Source organism: Gallus gallus, chromosome 10, assembly GCF_016699485.2.
Source record: "Gallus gallus isolate bGalGal1 chromosome 10, bGalGal1.mat.broiler.GRCg7b, whole genome shotgun sequence".
Lineage (NCBI taxonomy): Eukaryota > Metazoa > Chordata > Aves > Galliformes > Phasianidae > Gallus > Gallus gallus.
The window spans coordinates 19106110-19124880 of record NC_052541.1 but is presented as its reverse complement, the minus strand read 5'-3'; the positions used below and the strand labels follow the sequence as shown (position 1 = coordinate 19124880).

Sequence of the window (18771 nt, the reverse complement as noted above, 5' to 3'; positions counted from 1 at the left end):
AGGCCACTTGAAAAGCACTGAACTTTGCTCTGCAAGAGCTTCTGGCCAGGAGGTCCTGCAATTTGCTGCTGTCCTTCTGCTTTCAGCTCACGTGACTGCTGAGTGCACCAAAAACACTCAGCTCAGCTTCAAACTCCACAGATCAAGCAGTGCAAAGAACACCATTAGAATGACCCACGTTGGAAGGATGCTCCACATAGCCAAGCCCAACCACCAACCTGCCCTACCGAATGCTATTGTTAAGTGTCACATTTACACATCTCCTAAAAGCCTACAGGGATGGGGACTCCACCAGTCCCAGGCAGCCCACATCAGTGCCTGTTCAGCCTCTCCAGGGGGGAATTCTTCCCGAAATCCAATCTGAACCTCCCCTGGTGCAACCTGAGGCCATTTCCTCACATCCTATCACTTGTCACCTGAGAAAAGGGACCAATACCTCCTTGGCTGTAGCCTTCTGGCTGCCAGTAACAACAAGCAACAATCCAAGCAGACAATTTTTAGTGTAATACCCTCATACCAAAAGTTCTCTTCTGTTTTGTTGGCTTTTTTTTCCCTTTAATTTTGGGGTTTCGGGGTGTTTGTATTTTGCTGTAACACTCGTGCAGTGGAGCAAAGGCAGCACCCTGATGGTGCAGCGAAGGGGAGATTTGCTGCAAGAAGGCAGCCACAGCCCTCCATCATGCCTATGCTGGGTTTGATTTAAAGTCACTCACATTTTTATCTTAATCCATAACAAAAGTTTTATCGCTCCTGAGAGACTGTACCCACTAGGTGAGCTATATTAGGACTTCTGCTATTAAATAAGGATGCTGACAGTAGTAATCTTCATTCCAGTTCTAGGAGACTTGAGGGTTTTTTTCAGCCACACTCAGACTTAATTGTCCCTGGTGTATTTATCCTTGCAGAAGGGAATTACTTTTACAGAGGTACGCACTAGCATAATTTTCATGACAAGTAATTGCAGAAATACTAGTTTAGACGATCCCTGGATACAAAACAATATGCCTCAAGACTAACAGCTTACACCTAGGGCTAAAAAGGAAGACAATTACTTTCAGCTATTTGGGAGAGGGTCACTGCCAGACAAATTTACTTTTTATTAACAGCATTCTTATCCTTAACTAAAGCCTTTCAGCTGGCAGACAAGAGAGAATTCCTATGCCATACACTTCAGTGGAGCCCACGCCGGCTGCAAACACAGCTGTCCCAAGAGCTGGTAAACACACCATGTCCTATTTCAGTCTTTAGCTGGTTACACCACAAGTCTACATCGGTAAAAATCAAAATATAACTTGTTCAGCATTCACTAATAGCCTGAAAGATTGTCTTGTAGCTTCAAAAGGATCAAGACATTACAACTTTTGGAAGCAACACTGGGCAATCATTAATTCCTAAGCCCAGCGATCTTCAGTCTTAAAAAAAAAAAAACAAATGCTTTTTTAAATTTGCAATTAAAACACAAAAGCAATGGTTACATGAACAATGTGACTGATTTGAGATTTACAGATAGGGATTCTGCTAAACAAGAGCATTTAGCCTTCATTTTTCAGCTGAACACCAGAGAATTAAGCTCTGGTTAGTTTCCAATACCTAAACTATCTGCCTGAAGCACACGTAGCTTTGGGAAGTCAATCCAGAAGGGAAGCTGGAGAAGAATGTACCTGGAATTCAATGAATGTACTCACATTGCAGCAAGGATGAAGAGGCAGCTTCCACGAGAAGCTTACAGAAGCTCTGAACAGCAAAGCACACAACAATTCCAAGACTTACATTCTCACTTCCAGTTCTGATGTTTGCTTGCAGCAGTTATTTAAATCTCTACTGCATCAACAGATGTTGGTTCTTCACATGCAATAGCTAACTTAAGCATCACTTGATTAAAACAAATTAATGCCATAATACATGCCTGCTTTCCTCCAAGGTTTTTTAAAAAAGCAACTTTTCTATTCCTTTACATTACAAAACTGCCAAGTGCTCTATTCTGCACATGCTGTAAATTAGCACCAAGTACTGACAAGTTAGTTGTCCATAGTAAATAAATGAAGTTTTTCTACTTAGCTCGCTTGATATAACACTTCAGGATATGAAATTATACAAACAGATGCTCAACACATTCTCCAATAGACTGCTGTTTTGTTTGGGTCTTTTTTCCTCAGTGTGCTCATTTTCCTACGATGCAATACAAGATATAGGCTGAGTCATCGCTGACTTATACTGACATCCAAAAAAGTCTTAACGATCATATTAAACTTGGGTAACAATTTGAAAACTGTGGAACAGCAGGCTGAAGCCAGCATCTAATTGATCCTCCTTTCCCTTGGAAGTAACCAATTACGCCCTCGGAGAAGGAAAACTGAATAGCTAGAATAATCTGTCCACAATTCTCATTAACGTAAAAAATAATAAAGAAAAAAGCTAAGATAGCATCTTCTGTTAGACTTTAAAGCAGCCCTCCTCAGGAAGCTCCATTCTGAAAAACACATTCCCAGGCTTTGTGAACTGCACCGAGGAAGAGCTGCAGGATGCACGCACAGCTCCGGGGAGCAGCTGCAACTCTCACTCAGGCAGGGCCACAGCCACACCAGCCCTGGCATTGTGAACCACGCACCAGCACCACCAGTACCTTACTGGATGCATGAAAGCATTTGGTACAGCTTTCATGTGTAAGCATTTGAGTATAAAAATGACAACAGTCAATAAATACAACTAGAAGAAAAAGTGGAGAGGGAGGAAGTGCTGGAGGAAGGAAGAATGGAAGGAAGGGAGAAGAACAGGAAAATTAAGAGATCAGATAAAACATCACATATGGGAAACACTTGTGATTTATCATTAGAATATCACCCTTGTCAAAAGGGGAAACGGAACCCAAATGAAATAAATCTCCTCACAACAAATACCTATGAAATACGCAGGCCAAATACCCTATTTCCTTGTAATAGTGGTCTGTCGAGAATAATGATTTATTATTGCTAACAAGTATTCTTAATTGTTATGGCAGAAATAAGCATGAGGGGGGAGGGAGAGAGAGCAAAGGTTCCCACTGTGTCAATAAGCAGAAACGCAAATATTCCATCAAGCAATCATGCTGCCATCCATGTAGTTTGGGGTTGGTTTTTTCCTCCCTTTCACATCACCGTTCCTCCAAGTAAGATGCATCACACAACAGGAACCATCTCACCAGACCTGCAGAGACCACCTAACACAGCAGGAAGCCTCCAGTTTACACATCAATGTTCTCAGAGCACAGATTAATGCAAATTCACTTCTACTTTGACAAAGCACTCATTTCAAGCATGTCTGAGTGAGGGGAAGAAGGCATCAATTGGGGAACGGTTCAGTGGAATATGACTACTTATGCTCACCATAGGAACACATGGGACTATGCATGAAACTAAATCAATAAGACACTGAGTAAAACCACTCTTACCTATTCTAGGCTCATTTTTTTTGTTGAGACGAGATCTAGAATAGAGAGAAACAACATACCAATGAAGTGCCAACAAGAAAGCCATGCCTGAACCACGTGTGGGTACCCACTAAGCCAAGAGAAGCGAATTTACCAAACTCTGATGAAGTATTGACTGACCATCACAGCACAACATGGAATACAAATCACAGGTCTGACTACTTAAATGTACTCTAAAATCTAACGCATTCCTAACTGTACAGGTGCATTAAATATCAAAAATTTTATACCACGCAGCAACATGACATGGAATTCATATTTACATCAGATATTGAGACACCTCTATTTTAAAGTGTCATTTATTATTGGAGAGGAGAAATCGGTACCTGGATAAAAAATACCAACGTCAAAGATGGGTGAACATGCTGCCAATGGCCACAAGGAGAGGAAGCAGACCTTCCTGCTTTTCTTCAGCACTCAAAAGAAGATAAAGACATCAGTTCCAATGACACCAGCCAGTGACAGCGTGTAGAGATGTATCCAGACTCCCACAGAGTGATCCTAAAACCACATTCCTGCTGCACCCCTCAGAACTAGGGCTGCTCTGTTCTCCCAACCCTTCCAGTGCTGTCTATAATGGACAAACATATTTTTACATCAATTAACTGCACTGTTACCTGCAGGCTCAAAGACAAGCAGGCAGTGCTTAAGAACGCGTTAGTTAGCAATGATTAATCCCAGGACAAAACGCTCAGCGGTGTTAGAAAGCTAAGAATACATCCTCTATGCAATATTTTCCTGGCCCATATACAGCACAGACAGAAACGCTCCTTCCAAAGCCAGCCTAAGGAGACACACCAAGGAACCGTGCTCAGTGCAAAGGGACATTCCATGCCACGTGCCATCGGCATCCTCCGCTGCCACTGGATTCTTCTCAGAGTCAAAATAATGCTGGATTAGTTTAATCTATTCACACAATAACCCCCTGCCCTGCATGGAAACAAACTGCCTGATGGAATGAAGGTTTTTTTTTTTTTTTTCCCAAACTAGCCAAGTTTCAGCCACACCTACGATTTAAAATACATTATAACTCTGCAAGTAAACTCCAAAAACGATACCACGTTTAACTTGGCTTTCTCCATAAAAGAGCTGCCTAAGAAAACGTTGATAGCACAGTTCAGACTTCCATGGAAACCCTGACCAAGTGAGAATAGAGACGCTCTGCCTTTCTGCAGCAGTGCCCACAGACAGCTCTCCTTGCTCCCCATGGAGCACAGGGGGCAATGCTGCAGCCACTGCCCCACTTATTTAATCTTTGGTGGCCGAACCACTGCCCCACCTCATTAACAGCACTCATCCAAATCCGACTCTCAAGAGGAATTTGCATATATACAAGCCTTCTGTAGCTCATTAATGTCATCTGCATGACTCTCACTTGCTCATGAATTTATACTCTGTTTGTCCCTTTTCACATATACAGACCAAAGGCATTAAGGAAAAAAAAAAAAAGATTTAGGATCTCCTGACAAAAGCAGGATTTTCTGGGTTTCAGCCCAGCACTTTACAATGAAGTGCCTCCATCCTTCTGTCTCCCGGCAGGCTCACTAGATAACATGTAGCTTCCTCCCAGGTAAGGATGCTGTAAGCTGTGCATTATTTCCCCAGTCTGGCTCAGCCTGTATCCCAAAAGTAGCAAAAACCATCTTTCAGGAAAAAATACAACCAGAGGCACTGAGGAACAAAGCAGCCAATGCAGTTAATCCACTAACACAGAGCTCAAGTCCTTTACTAAGCTATGAGAATGTAGGCTGAAAAACAAAGCTGCCTTTAAAAAAAAAAAAAAAAAAAGCATTTCTAATTAACTGAACATAGGCAACAAGTTTCAACACATCTCTGCTTCCCCTTCAAACAGCTGGGCACCTCCTCAGTTGTACGTATGTTTAAAAACAACTGACTAGCACAGGTTGAAAGAAGCTCTGAAAATCCAGTCCACACACACAAGCCAGGTATTCTTACAGCTTTTTTGTTTTTTTAAACAGGCCAGAGATCCCTAGTTTGCTATTCAAAGTTCTTCTATTACAATCCTATCCAAGTTAAAACAATAGAGGAAGGTCATGCATGGAGTTCTGCAGGGGCCCACGCTGGCACATGCAGCTTAACCTGCTTGTTAGTGACCTAGAAAACGAAGTGATCAGCTGTGACAAAGTTGCTGACAATACGACATGGTCATAAGGATGAAGGCACACTGAGGAAACACCAAAAGATCCCAGGAGATTGAGTGCCAGAGCAATTCAACACATGTAAACGTAACGTGATGCCTATGGAGACAGATGGACTGAGCTCGGCATAAGCAGCAATGGGCTCTGAGCGACCTTTCCCAGCCCCAGAGCAGCTTCTGGCCCCTCAACAAACAGACACATGGCAACACCAGCTCAGTTGCAGTCAAGCACACAAGTTATTGTTAGAAATTATTCAAAAAGAAATAGAGAACATGATAAACCATTACTTGCTATATTAATCCCTGGTTCACCCAGATATCGAAGTGTAGATGGCTTTGGTTGTCTCATCTTAAAAACCCATAAATGTTAGAAGTGACAAGGTTCGCAGAAGGATGACAGAACTCATTTGGCAAAAGCTAAGACTTTTCAGCCTTGAAAACAGAGAACGCAGGGATGGACACGACAGCAGCCCATAGAACCACATGCAGCATGAGCAGAGAGGACAGGGATCAGCTGTTCAGCCTCTTTAGTGACACACAAGAGTGATCAGTGCATGAAGCTGGACAGAACCAGACTCCAAACAAAATGAGAAGGGCCTCTGTGCAGCAAGCAGCAGAACAACAGAAATTCCCATTGCAACGCTGGGAACAGAGGCAGCATATGCATGCTCAGGAGCAACCTGTGTGAGCACCGGGGAAGGACTCATTCCGGCTCGCCCAGCCTGCAGCCCCAGCAGGGTCAGAGGGCTGAGCTGGCGAGAGCCAGACTGCAAGAGCTCTGTAGGAAGGTGGGACTTATCTCTCATATTTGCCCCCTTGTTTGTCTTCTCTATACATTCACTTCTGGAGGCTGGAAGGAAACAAAGCTGAGCTAAAGGTACCCTCGGTCTCACACTCTTTAACTTGCGTTTGGAGCACATCTCTATTCTCAGCCGTTTCCTCAGAACTCCAAGTGACATTGTCAAGAGCTCTCATACAAACGTTACCTCTCAACTGAAAGAGTCAGATCCTAACAGCAAAGAGGTAAGAGTGAAAATTACGAACTGTATGAAAACCTGGGTGTACTCCCTTTAGAAAAATATTATCTGAAGTCCTTGTAATTCAAACTGACAACAGTTCTGATACTTGATTAAAAAAATTTGAAGCCCTGCCATCAAGTGGCCTCAGCAGATTCCCCGCTGAGATACTGCTAAATCAACATGGAACCTAAGGAAAAGAACAGCTTTGTTTCTGTACCACTGCTGAAGTTTCTCCATTTCTCATTTTGGTGCGATGTATTTATAGGTGTGCTAACAACTCCATAGATAGCCTGAGCAGAGCCGTCCCTAACAGATTTTTCAATAAGCTGAAAATCTACACAAATACTTGGACTCTTTGAAAGGCTCTTATTTTGCACCGGGGAAACAAGATACAACATCTGCACAAAAGTGAGATCATTTTGTCAAGGGAGTCTCAAGAAACAGTATGAGGAATGAATATAGCAGAAAACATTCCCATCCACACAACTTTCTTGCAACTCACTTTTGCAGCTCAGATTACAGATCTTTACCTGAACCGAAGGTATTATCCCTACCGGAGTCGACTTCTGCTTAGGTGATTAAAAATAAACAACTAAATAGCTGCACCTCTGCTGAATTGCCAAGCAAAACCAGGTTCGCTGCTGTTTCCATCCCACATTCTACTCTGCCTGCTAACTGGTGATGTTTCCAGCTGAAAAGCTGAACGGCTGCCTTATTAAGCACAAACCTGCCTCCGAATACCTTCCCTCTGCCGTCACCTTTGCCTGAAGATTGTGACTCAGCTCTAGCCCAGCACAGATTCTGAGAACATTTACTATGTGTCTGCACATATGGGTTACAGCCATAAGGGATGCACCTTCAGAAAGCGAGGAAGCAGTAAGGAGAAGGTGCTCAGCTTTCAGCCTGCTTTATAACCGTGTATTTAATTGGAGTGGGTTTGGAGGAAAGAGCAGGGGAGCTTCGTATAGCAGCTTTCAGAATAGACAAGAACCTTCCCAAGCCTGCTGGTGAAGACGTGCCGGCCACCTGCCACCACCTCCAACAGAAGACTGGCCACTTCTGAAGTCCAGCTCTTTGAAGCATCTCTCAACTTTTCCAGAAGTATCAACAGGCGGTCTCAGTGTTCAGCTGCGCACCTTTCTGAGGCTGGTAATGATTTGCTCCTACATTTCCATTACCCATCCAGCACGCACAACAGGACGGGGCCAGGCTTGTCAAAGGGGTACACAGCAGGGTGCAAGACAAAGAGCACAGCGGAAACAAAAGGTTAGGACTGGATATGAAGAAACACGGTTTTCACCACAGAACGGTTACGCAGTGAAAGAGATGGCTCACAGAGGTCACACAGTCTCCATCTCCAAGGGTTTAAAGGCTAGATGGGATAAAGCGCTGCCTAGCCTGTTCTGACCTCGCAGCTGAACCCACTCTGAGCAGGAGATGGACTGGGGGCTTCTAGGCGGCCACTCAACCTGAAGTACCATACAATCTACTGTCGGGATCAAGGAGGCAAGTAAGTGTCAAACTGAAAGCAACACTTAGGAAAAACTAACAGGAGAGTCCTTCTGAACTCTCAGCTTGATGAATTTAGCATGACAGACCAGACCCAGGCTGGAAACTGGGAAAGAGCACTCTGTATACACTATAAACACGTAAAACATGGTGAAGGAAAAGATCTACAGAGATAAAGAGCTGCTTCACAGCTTACTGCTCTGGAAAAGCAGCTGGTTGTGTATCAGCCCCAGAGCAGGGCGAAGACTAAAACTCTCCTTTTCTTACTCTGTCTTGCTGTTAAAACAGACCTCTAGGATGGAATCTGGCAACTGAAGCACTGCCTGCAGCCCGTGCAGCTCAGGTGGAAGCAGAACTCACACATGGCTAATAGCATATATCCAGGAAGCTCATTACCATTTCCTAAACAAAACCAGAGAACTTCACTACAGAGCAATCTTCAGTGATGCGCATAAATGAGTAACACCATCGCTGCATGCTAAGTAAACTCTAGCATAACCACATGGTCTTTGCCGCACAGCTTCATGCTCTATTTGCATCAAGCAATGGCTTTAAGATGCTCCTTTTCCATTACTTATCATGTCACTTCCTGTATAAGCTTCTCATATATTGTTTCCTCTAAAGGTCAAGCTTAGGTTGACCCCTGGGTAGTTACATACTAGTTTTCCATTTCTTTCACACTAGACAAGCGCTGCAATACTCACCTTCTGCTAGTTCCCACTCTCCTTCAATTTTGGGATACAGTGCTTGTCTATGGAGTGCTCTGGTATCCCTTCAGTACATGCTAACATAACAGCAGGGATGCAGCACCTCTAATACCAGCAGGAGACTAAGATTAAGCAAAGAGCTGAGAAATTCCTAAATCAGACATGGGAGCATCAGCAAAAGAAGAAGAGAAATGACAATAGAAAGCCTTGTACCACAGCGCACGGAGCAACAGAATAGCATTACCTGCTATGGAACATTCTGCAAGATTGGAATAAAGCTGGTTAAGTCGGTATGTCCCATCCCACGCATCCTTAACTCCAAATATTCTTGTTTTCAAAGGTTTAAGATCCCTTACTTTTCGTTGTAGCCCCAAAGTTTCCCATTTACTCCGAAATGGACACATTTTTGGCAGTGACTTACAGCTGTTCAAAATAGCTTTGACAGCACCAAGTTACAGAAATAAACACCCTTCTGTAAGCTACTACAAGTCCTTTCTTCTCCTCACACCCCCCACCATTTTTACTAGCAAAAGAATCTGCTCTTAAGAAATGCATTTAATTTCATGAACAGACTACCATTGAAGGTACTACTTGCAATTTTTGCATCGTAAAATCCAATTACTCCCACTTCAAAAGGCCCAAACCAACACTCCGAGCACGTCCTAGCCTACACAGAGCTGGAATAGTGACACAGCAATGGGACAAGCAGTACCTGAGCTGGACTGAGAGGACTCCAAGGCTGCCAAGTGTGTGTCCCAGCAGTCACCCAAACAATGTTTTCCCTTTTTCACTCCCCCTAAGAACAGGACAAACTTTTCTCCTTTCTATGCTCTCCAGAGGTGAAGTTCCTGCTTACCAAGGACAGCATGAGCTAACTGCAGAACACACACAGTACGGATCGACAGCTTTTTAAACACAGAACCGGGTTTGCATTCTTCACTCCTGGCTTTCTTCAGATTTTAATTTACTTTTGTGGGGGGCCATAAAGCAGGGTCTCCCACTAGAAAGGAGCACCTGTAGCATCTCACATCTAGGCAGAATTTTCTCAAGTGAAAGCACAGCAGCAGAAGTAAACAGTCAATGCTGAGACAACTCAATGTTGCAGGAAGCAAAGGGCCAAAGAGCCAAACACCAGTATCACCCTGTAAGAGAAAAGCTGCAAGTGGTCCATCCATTTCCCAGCCACAAACCCTTTGGAACAACAGGTAATACAAAAAAGTCCATAAGCTACCTGTTGAAAACACTGAGTCACAGTAAGGCAGGGACAGTTACCCCAAATTCAGCTCTTTTAGATGAGACCCCTGTGCCAATGGAGCCCACAGCCCTGGGGCTCAGCTCCCACACCAGCATCCCCACCAGCACAAGGTTATGAGCGTGGCTCCGGGGCCACGCAGCAGCAAGGTGCTGGCAGCCATGGAGAGGGCTGGGTATCTCTGAACAGTTACAGGCAGCACTCGAGCCTCAAGTGTTTACAAGTTCTGTTTTGCTTTCCACTGTAACAGCACTGAAGAGAAAAATGATCAGATGTTGACTTCTACAAGAACAGATTACAGGAAATAAAACCCGCCATGCCAAACACATTAGTGACAAGTCCGCACTTATCTCTGCGCTCTGCATAAGCACAGGTCAGACTATAAACCATATCCATCATCTCCATCCCCATAAATAACTTCGCTATCTGAAGAAATCTTAACTGCCCCAATCCAGCTCCAAGGGATGCTTTTAAGTATCCCTCATGCACCTGATCCGTAGCCATTCCCATCAGCGGCCATGCAGCCCTGAGCACTCCCCCACCCAGCTGACGCTTGGCTCTTACTCCTGGAGAACACAGCTACATTAGGTGCTCCTGCCCCAGCCCATCTCTTCCCATCTGAGCTTTTTAACTGTGATTGCTGAATCTCTTTGTAACCAAAACAGAGATACTTGGAGCAACCGGCGGTTATCCTCTCCCCCTTCTCACAAGTGGCAATAAATACAAACTTCATTTGCACAGCCCACAAACACTTCCAGGATGGCCCCTGGCGTCTGGGAGGGGTTTTTACTGGAAATGTGCTGACACTGTATTTACGTGTACACAACGAGCAATCTGTCCTTATCGGCAATAAAGAAGTGTTACGGATTGGGATTTTGACAGCTCAACAGTGATGCTCAGCTGCCAATTTTATCCATCTGATATCTGCAACGCCAATGCTGAGGAGAAAAGCCTGAGAAGTGATACCTAGACCACAATACAGTTAAAAACACAGCGATACCGACACACACCAAATTACTGGCATGAAAATAACGTAATCCAGGACTCACTTCACAATGAAAAGTGGATTATATTGCCTTTAATCGCAGAAACACGCAACCCCAGCAACTTATAAAAGGATTAGGCAAAAATAGCTCATAATACAGAAGAGTAAAATTCTAATTGAATACCAAAATAGGTAGCTTACGCTTATTAGCATCGACAACGCAACTTAACAACCGCATTTCCACACCAGAGATCCATTTGTCACTGATAGCAGCACCACCTGAGAGCCGTGCTGCCAGCCTCCCCCCCCACAAATCTGCTTCCCCGTATTTAGGGGAGGGGTATTTCCCCACTGCGTGCTTTTAAATGGCTTGTTTTCATCACCATTGTGTGGAAATGCTATTATGAATTTTCATTCAAACTCTTGGCTCACTTTTTTTTTTTTTTTATAATGGTATAAATTGTGTCTAACAAGAAACACACCGGGGATCTCTTCAATCCCCAAAGGCACTTTCTTAAAAGGAGAGAGAACAAAGGAGAAAACCTCCCAGCATGTGCTTACCAAACCAGCTTCTTAGGACAGTATCAAGAATGACAATACTAGAACATAAGCTTTTCTTTTTCATTCTTTGATCCATGTATAATTGAATTGATTATTGCAAATTGTGTAATGATTTCCAAAAGGCTTGAGTAGAAGGCAAAGATCACAACAATCTAATAACCAATTTAAAGAGATGTAAGAAATATTGAAGGAAAGATTTAATCACTCAAGTATACTCCTTCCAATTAGAAAGAGCTTTAAATAGCTTACCTTGAGATAAATTACAGTCTGTATGCAATTATACAGGAATAGTAATTAAGATTGGGAAAATTCACGTATGTCTCAACCTCCAGAGTTAGGGAGGCAATCTGCCGAACAGCCCTTCCAGTTACCTTGTTTCACCAACAGAAATGAAAACATATTGGTTCAATTTATCCAGAACTTGGAGAGTACCAAAGAATTCAGTAACCTTACAAGGCTACGATCCGCAAAGTAGGTTTGATCTTATCTGATTATTTTTCTTTCAATAGGACAAACACTCTCCATTGGGGCACAAGACTGAAACACTCTTGATCATGGTAAGAAAATACATCACAGGAAACACTATTTCATGGCTTAACATTATGTGAAAAATTACAGCAAGCAAGATGACCGCTGTTTCTCTTAAGGAAGAGAGATCTTTCATTTCACTTGGGGCATCTGGCAATACCCCATGCCGTATCACATTCCCCAATTTAAATGTGTGTATGTTACCCACATATAACCCCATGGTTCTTTGCACAGGAAGGCAAGAAAGTTTTAGAGAAAGAAAAACTCTGACAAACTTCACCCTGCACAGGCGAGCCAGATACTGCAAATTATTACATTTGATTTCAGCTTTAAAGGTCACTAGATCTGAAATCAATGCTACTTCCTAATTAATCAGAGGAGAAACATGGAAAAATTACACCCAAGAAAATTAAAATAATGAAAAGAACTCTGTGTTCATTCTCCAAATAGCAGAGTCTCCATCACAAACCCTCCCTCAGTTTTCTTTAAACTTGACAAAAGCAGCGAACATACAAGCTTGCTTTCTAGGGATGTACATCTGCATGAAAACATGCCCTGCACCAAACCCGACAGAGCAGCTTTCTGTTAGCCTCCTTTTTTCAAGGACCACTCACCTTATCCAGTACCCAATAACTGAGCCAGACTGCTCCTGGGAAGCTCAGAACGTGATAGACATGACCCTGAGCAGAACTTCCATGCTTCCGTGTTTCCCCCTCCCTCTCAGAGAGGGGCACCCACACCCACCTCTTTTTTTCTCTTTCCTTTTTCTTTTCTTTTTTTTTTTTTTTTTTTTTGTATGGCCTACAGAAAAAAAAATGCAGACAAGACTCTCCATATCGAACTCTTCAAAGCATGAATGTATGAAGTTATTGGGGTTTTTTCTTCCATAAACTGCCAAGCCCCCACAGCCACCAAAACCAGCCAACTTCTCACGGACCGCAGAGCTTTCATCCTACGGTCCCAGCCTGCAAGCACCACTAAATATCCCGAGCAGCGAAGTGAAATTGAAAATAAACCAGTCGGATTGACATTTACCCTCCAGGTCCCTGAGGTAGCAATAGTACTTTAAAGAAAAAAAAAATCATAATTTCTCAGCACGGGTTCTCAAGAAGCAGCTTTCAGACAGAGATCGATGAAGAAGTCAAGGATGACAAGTGGGCACAAATACACTCCTGCATGAGCTGTGGCTGTAACACTGCAGACACCAGGACAGGGCGTTCGGTGGGCAGATCTCAAAGCTCTCAGGATCAATACATCGCCAATTTTCATGGGGAAAATGTGCCTGTTAGCGCTGTCTCTGGACCACCACCCTGCCATCTCAACACACACTGCAAAAACTTTATTCCCTCATTACACTCAAGTCAGATGCTTATAAAGGCATCGCCACGTGCACCCAGCCCAGCACCAAAGGCTCCAGAGCCAGGTACCAGCACACACACGCCATGCCGAGATTAACAGAAGTTTAACATTGGAATCAAACCTCAATCCTTTAACTCATTACATGGAAGGATAATTTGGGGGAGGGGGCGAATCTTGAGGGCAACACATGTCAAGCAAGATGGCTTGAAAACAAAGGACAGCAGGGGAACTGAGGGGAAAGGGGGTCTGGCAGGCATAGAGCCCAGACCTCGGGGCACACACAGCGCTTGCACTGTCAGCCCCTAAAAATGAAAGCACAGGAAACCGCTGAGTGCAGAAAACCGAGGGCTCCTCGGGAAGACAACAAGTTTCCCTGGTCATGCTCTGTAATTCTCAAGTTTTATGTCATATTTGATGCGCTTCTGATTCGTACGGCTCTGGTGATGTGAAGTGCAAAGCGTGGAAGCGAAGCCCTCCTGCTAAGAGCCCTGTGACAGCCACAGCCAAACTCTCAAACTTTCCAGCTCGCTGCCACACACAGCCCACACCCCCAGCTCGCCAACGCGAAACGATCGCAAAGTTCCGTCGGTTTTTGCTTTAATTTCTCAGCATGGACTCCCTGACACCCCCCCGCCCCCCTTCCCCTCCCCAGCCCCTGACGGCCGCATCCCGCTGGGCCTCAGCTCAGCACCGCACTGCAGCCCGGCGAGGTCCCCACCCCAAGGAGTTACGGGAGAAATAACTTCGCTGACAGAGGGGAGGGCCGGGGGTGGGGTGTGTGGGGGGGCTGCCAACGCCTCGTAACGGCCCCCGTGGCCGAGCGGGGGGGCCCGGCCGCCTGTCAGCCCCGGACAGAGCCGTGCCACCGGGCTCGGCCCCCGGCCCCGAGCGGAGCGCTCCGTAACCGCCCCGAAGATCTCAGGGCGGCTCAACCGCTGCCCCCACCCCCCCCCCCCCGGACTGCTCCCTACGCCTGGGGGGGCACTGCCCGGCAGGGAGAGCTCCGCTCCGCTGCCCGCCCCGCTCCGTCCCTCAGCCCCCAGAGGAAGGCGGCCCCGCGTAGTCACCGCGCAGCGCCCCGCTTCGCCCCGCAGCGCTGAGTGGAGCGCGGCCCCGAGCGGCGTCGCGGAGGGAATTGGAGCTGCGCTTTACCTTTAGTTCCGCACTGTCCGCCATCTTGCAACTCCGGGCGCAGGCGCAGTGAACCCCGCCGGGACACCGCCCCCCCCCGCCGCCCCCTCCCGCCCGCACGCAGCGCGCAGCGTTTGAATCGCGGCGCCATTTTGTCCCTCCCCTGCGCTCCCTCAGGGATCTCTCTGCCTCCACACGCGGGGTTGGGGGATCCCGCACTTCTTCCTCCGTACGCACGCAGAGCTGCGGGAGCGTTCGCGAGCCCTAAGCGCGAAAAGTTTCCCCCTGTGACGATGCGGCCCCCTTTCATCGCTCTGCAAAGGGGACGGGGCGCTGGGGAGCCGTTCTCCTCGGCGGGGCTCTGAGGGGGGAACGCGGGGCCCTCCCGGGGGGCAGCGCCGGGGGGAGCGGTGGACACGCATTCCTACAGCAATAAGTTGATTAAAACTGGAATTCGCGACTCTGCTTCTTACTCCTTCTAATTACTGATCGCTGCCACACTTTTTCCACTTGGCCTTTACCTCCAGCACGCGGGGTGGAAAAATGGTCTCGGGCAGAAGGTCAATATTGTACACCTTTTTAAGTGAGACCAAATTTGCCCGTTTTCCGCAGCTTCCATAAAATTCATCATCATACATTCAGAAAGCACTTACATTATCTGCGTTGCGAGATATAAAAGCATTAATGCCTCCACTCTGCAGATGGAGGAAAGCATGCTGGAGGCCACGCAGGGAATCGATGGTAAAGAGATTACTACTCGTGATTATTTCTGAATTATAATTTATGTCTCCCACATGACCTGGATAGTTAGCCACAATTTAAAATTAGGCAGTTTCCATTGAGGGGAAAATGTGATAGCGGTATCAAATATCTCCTACTAAGTAGCTTTTTGATACCATCCTGTTAGCGGTGAGAATATACATGAAGTCCTGTTTTCTGAACAACAGAAAGCAACTCCCATCCTTTACAAACATTTTGTTGCCAAGCGTTTCATCCAGAAGCATTCCCCAGCTTGGTCTCAAGACCAGAATGGCAGAAGACCTCAGGAGCATCTTTCGATTCCCCTGTGGCACCCCGCTCCGTCCTCCAGGTCATGGGTACATCCCATTTCTCTTGCAGGTACACCAAACATCCACTGTTCTCACTGATCTCTCTTACCATTTGGCAGTGGCCTATCGAATGAATCATTCAGAAAATGAGCAATTAAAAAAAGGCTGATTAGTAGCAGATCCTCTGGCTTAATACTGCATGTAATGAAGAGTCTGAAGGCTGGTTTGGGGAGGGGGCAGGGTGCTAGGCAAGATGTCTAAAAAAGCAAAAGTCAGATGACTACCCTGTACACCCACACGTACCATAATTAGCTGATCTATTTCAGTGGTCTGAACCAGCCTATATTAGAATATTTCATTTTGACTGATTGAATATGTTTAATAAACATAATCTCCATATGATCTATTGGTTTGTGCCTGACGTAAAGAATTTGACAAAAAGATCTATGATCATATGGAGGCAAATCCTCATTTGCTTTTTTTTCTTTTCCCTGAAAGAAGCTTTCTGCACAGCGAACAGTTTTTCCTCTACTTCTTCACTTCCTACCAAATTCAGTGGGATGTGGACATGTGCTTAAGTGCTTTGCTAAATCATGGCATAGTGCTATCAAACCTGACACATGGCCATAAACCACAGTGTCCTCTTTCAAAACTTGCTCTAAATAAAATAGACTGAGTATGTCTTCAAATACATTAAACTAAAGAAGCAAGCTAAATGAGAGGATACCGACAATCCCATTCAAAACGGTTCTCCCTAAACACTGTATTCTTTACAATGCTAACACAGGCCCCCCATTTCTCAGTTTAGACTTTTGATAGTCACTTTTTTTTTTTAAAGGTGCTATATACTTTAGCTTGAAGAAGGAACTTAATGTGAAAAACAATCTGTGCTTCTATTTTTAGGCAATTATTTACATGTAATGAAATTTTGTTCCTCTCTGCTCCTGAGACTTAAAGGGGGGGTTTCTTTGCCAAGAAAAGACTTTGTCAACAAACAGCAATTTTCGGAGATGCTCCCAGTTGCTCCAGTTCTGCTGCAGTTCTGTTGGTGATAGCAGCACTCAGATCCCTCACAGTTCTGTCGTCTCAGAAGGGCACGGCCCCCTACCAGTGCACCTAGGCTGTACCAGAGCAGGTGAGAACACCTCCAAAACAGCCTCCCAGTTGTCAGTAACCTCTTTTCCTAAGCAAAAAACTATTTTTTTTATTTTAACCCTTCCCCCAACAAAGGAGGAGAAGAGATACAAACAAAGATCAAGAGTTTTCCTCAAGCTTTCAAAGCTTTGGTATTTTCGATTCCCAATTTTCAGAAGTTCATTTCCCCTTTTTTTGCCAGATTGCAATCAAATAAATGGCTGCCAGAATCTACCTTCTCCCCTGATTTCTTCCATTTTTCTCTTCTGTAACCTCCCAGGAAACATACCATGTCAAATAACTCACTTTCTGAAAACCATGTTCAGACGCAATAACATTTTTATACAGATACGCAGTTTTTCTACTGACATGTTGTTTTCATTAGCCTGAGTCTCCAAGACCTTCCTCTTTTCCTAACGGTGCAAATGTGCTCTCTGCTCCAAGTCGTGGAGGTTGCATTTTTGTTCTGAATTTTAAGTCATTTAAAGAGAGGTTCTAAATGTCTCTCTTTCCTGATATTTAAATATGAACAGACCATTAAAAACATCTTTTATTCCCAAGATTGTTAGAGGTGAAAGAACCACTTAGATGTGTCACTGAAATGGACATTTCTGGCAGAAAAAGAAAAGTTGCAGAAATACATTTTAGTGGAAATTACTTGATTATATGCAAAAAAAAAAAAAAAAAAGCAGAATGGAGTAGCCAGCATGTCAAGTGATAGAATAGATTCTTTTAATTCTTTATATACAACGTACATGGAATGGCTCCACGTGCTATTCAGTAAGTTCAGCAATGTAAAGTAACTGAAACTCAGCTGGTGCACACATCTCCCCTGAATGCACAGCTAAGTGCAATGTTACATTACCACCATCTCAAATTAGGCCCAAAATAAAGGCTGGTACTTATTTAGGTAAGAGCATTAATTACATCACTGGTGCCTGTGTTATTAAAATGCACAGAGAGCTAACCACCTAAAATCCTAAATTAGGGAAAAAATCTGAACCGTTCTGTTAAGGTTACCTGTTTTATGTCCTTAGGCCTGCTGATAGAACAGTGTTATTGCAGGATGGAAAGCACATGTAAATGAGTTACTATCATCTTTAATTACACATGCAGCGTTACAGTGTGACACATACGAGCCTCATCTGCATGTTTCCTGTTTTTTCAGTTCCTAAATATCAACTTGCCTTCTTACTGTACACATGAGTGCATTTTACAACACCAAGCCCTCAAAGCCTGCCTTGGCTGCTATACAAACTCTTTTTCCATTGCAATTTTGTGTTTAATCTTTCAAAATTTCTAATTGTCCTCTCTGATACTTGCATGCCCTGTATATTGTATTCCCAGGCTGGAGTTATGGATGCCAAGCCAAGCTTGGCTCCCCGTGCACTTTGCTGCCATACAAAGCACTGCAGCTGCAGGACAATGGCAATAGGCACACAATTAGCCCATTCTTTAAAACTATTTGCTTAGCCTTTTCCTCCCTACTACCAATGGGCAATATCTGCTGGCTCATAGCGCCCTGCTAATGTTCTTAAGGCCCGCCCTTTGGAGTTAAGCTATTCTATACACGGACTGTGTCAAAATTAAGTAGTGGTGATGTCAAATAGAGGTGGTTTTCAGTGAGGATGGACAGGACGGGGTCTTCCTATGGTTCCCCAGGAGAGGAGGTTCCCTCCTGCTCAAACCCTGTAAGTCTAACACCTTCATAAAGCACGATGTGGGAAGAAAAATAAAGGCTGGATGACCACTGCTGCAGAGCGCTCACGTGAAAATACATTCGTTCAGCCTTGCTGATATTTTGGAACAGACTGCCCAGGGAGATGGTGGATTCATCATCCCTCGAGGAGTTCAAGAACTGCATGGATGTGGTACTGAGGGACGTGGTTAGCGGGCATGGTGGGGATGATCTG

At 44.7% G+C, this 18771-nt stretch overlaps 1 protein-coding gene across 6 annotated transcripts in view; it reads right to left on the bottom strand.

Moving 5' to 3' along the window:
• The window catches only part of PIAS1 (protein inhibitor of activated STAT 1), a 66924-nt gene that overhangs the window by 37219 nt on the left and 10934 nt on the right, over nt 1-18771 (bottom strand). For 2 of the 6 annotated variants that reach the window (XM_015292123.4, NM_001031456.2), the window contains exon 1: nt 14697-14735. The exons of 2 other annotated variants lie outside the window; for them this stretch is intronic. In XM_015292123.4, coding sequence (XP_015147609.1) covers nt 14697-14720 — 24 coding nt within the window. In that variant the 5' untranslated portion in view covers nt 14721-14735. Of the gene's footprint in view, nt 1-3427; nt 12404-12799; nt 14177-14696; nt 14736-18771 lie in introns of those variants that run through there. 2 more of the 6 variants (XM_046899083.1, XM_046899081.1) reach the window with 2 other exon arrangements.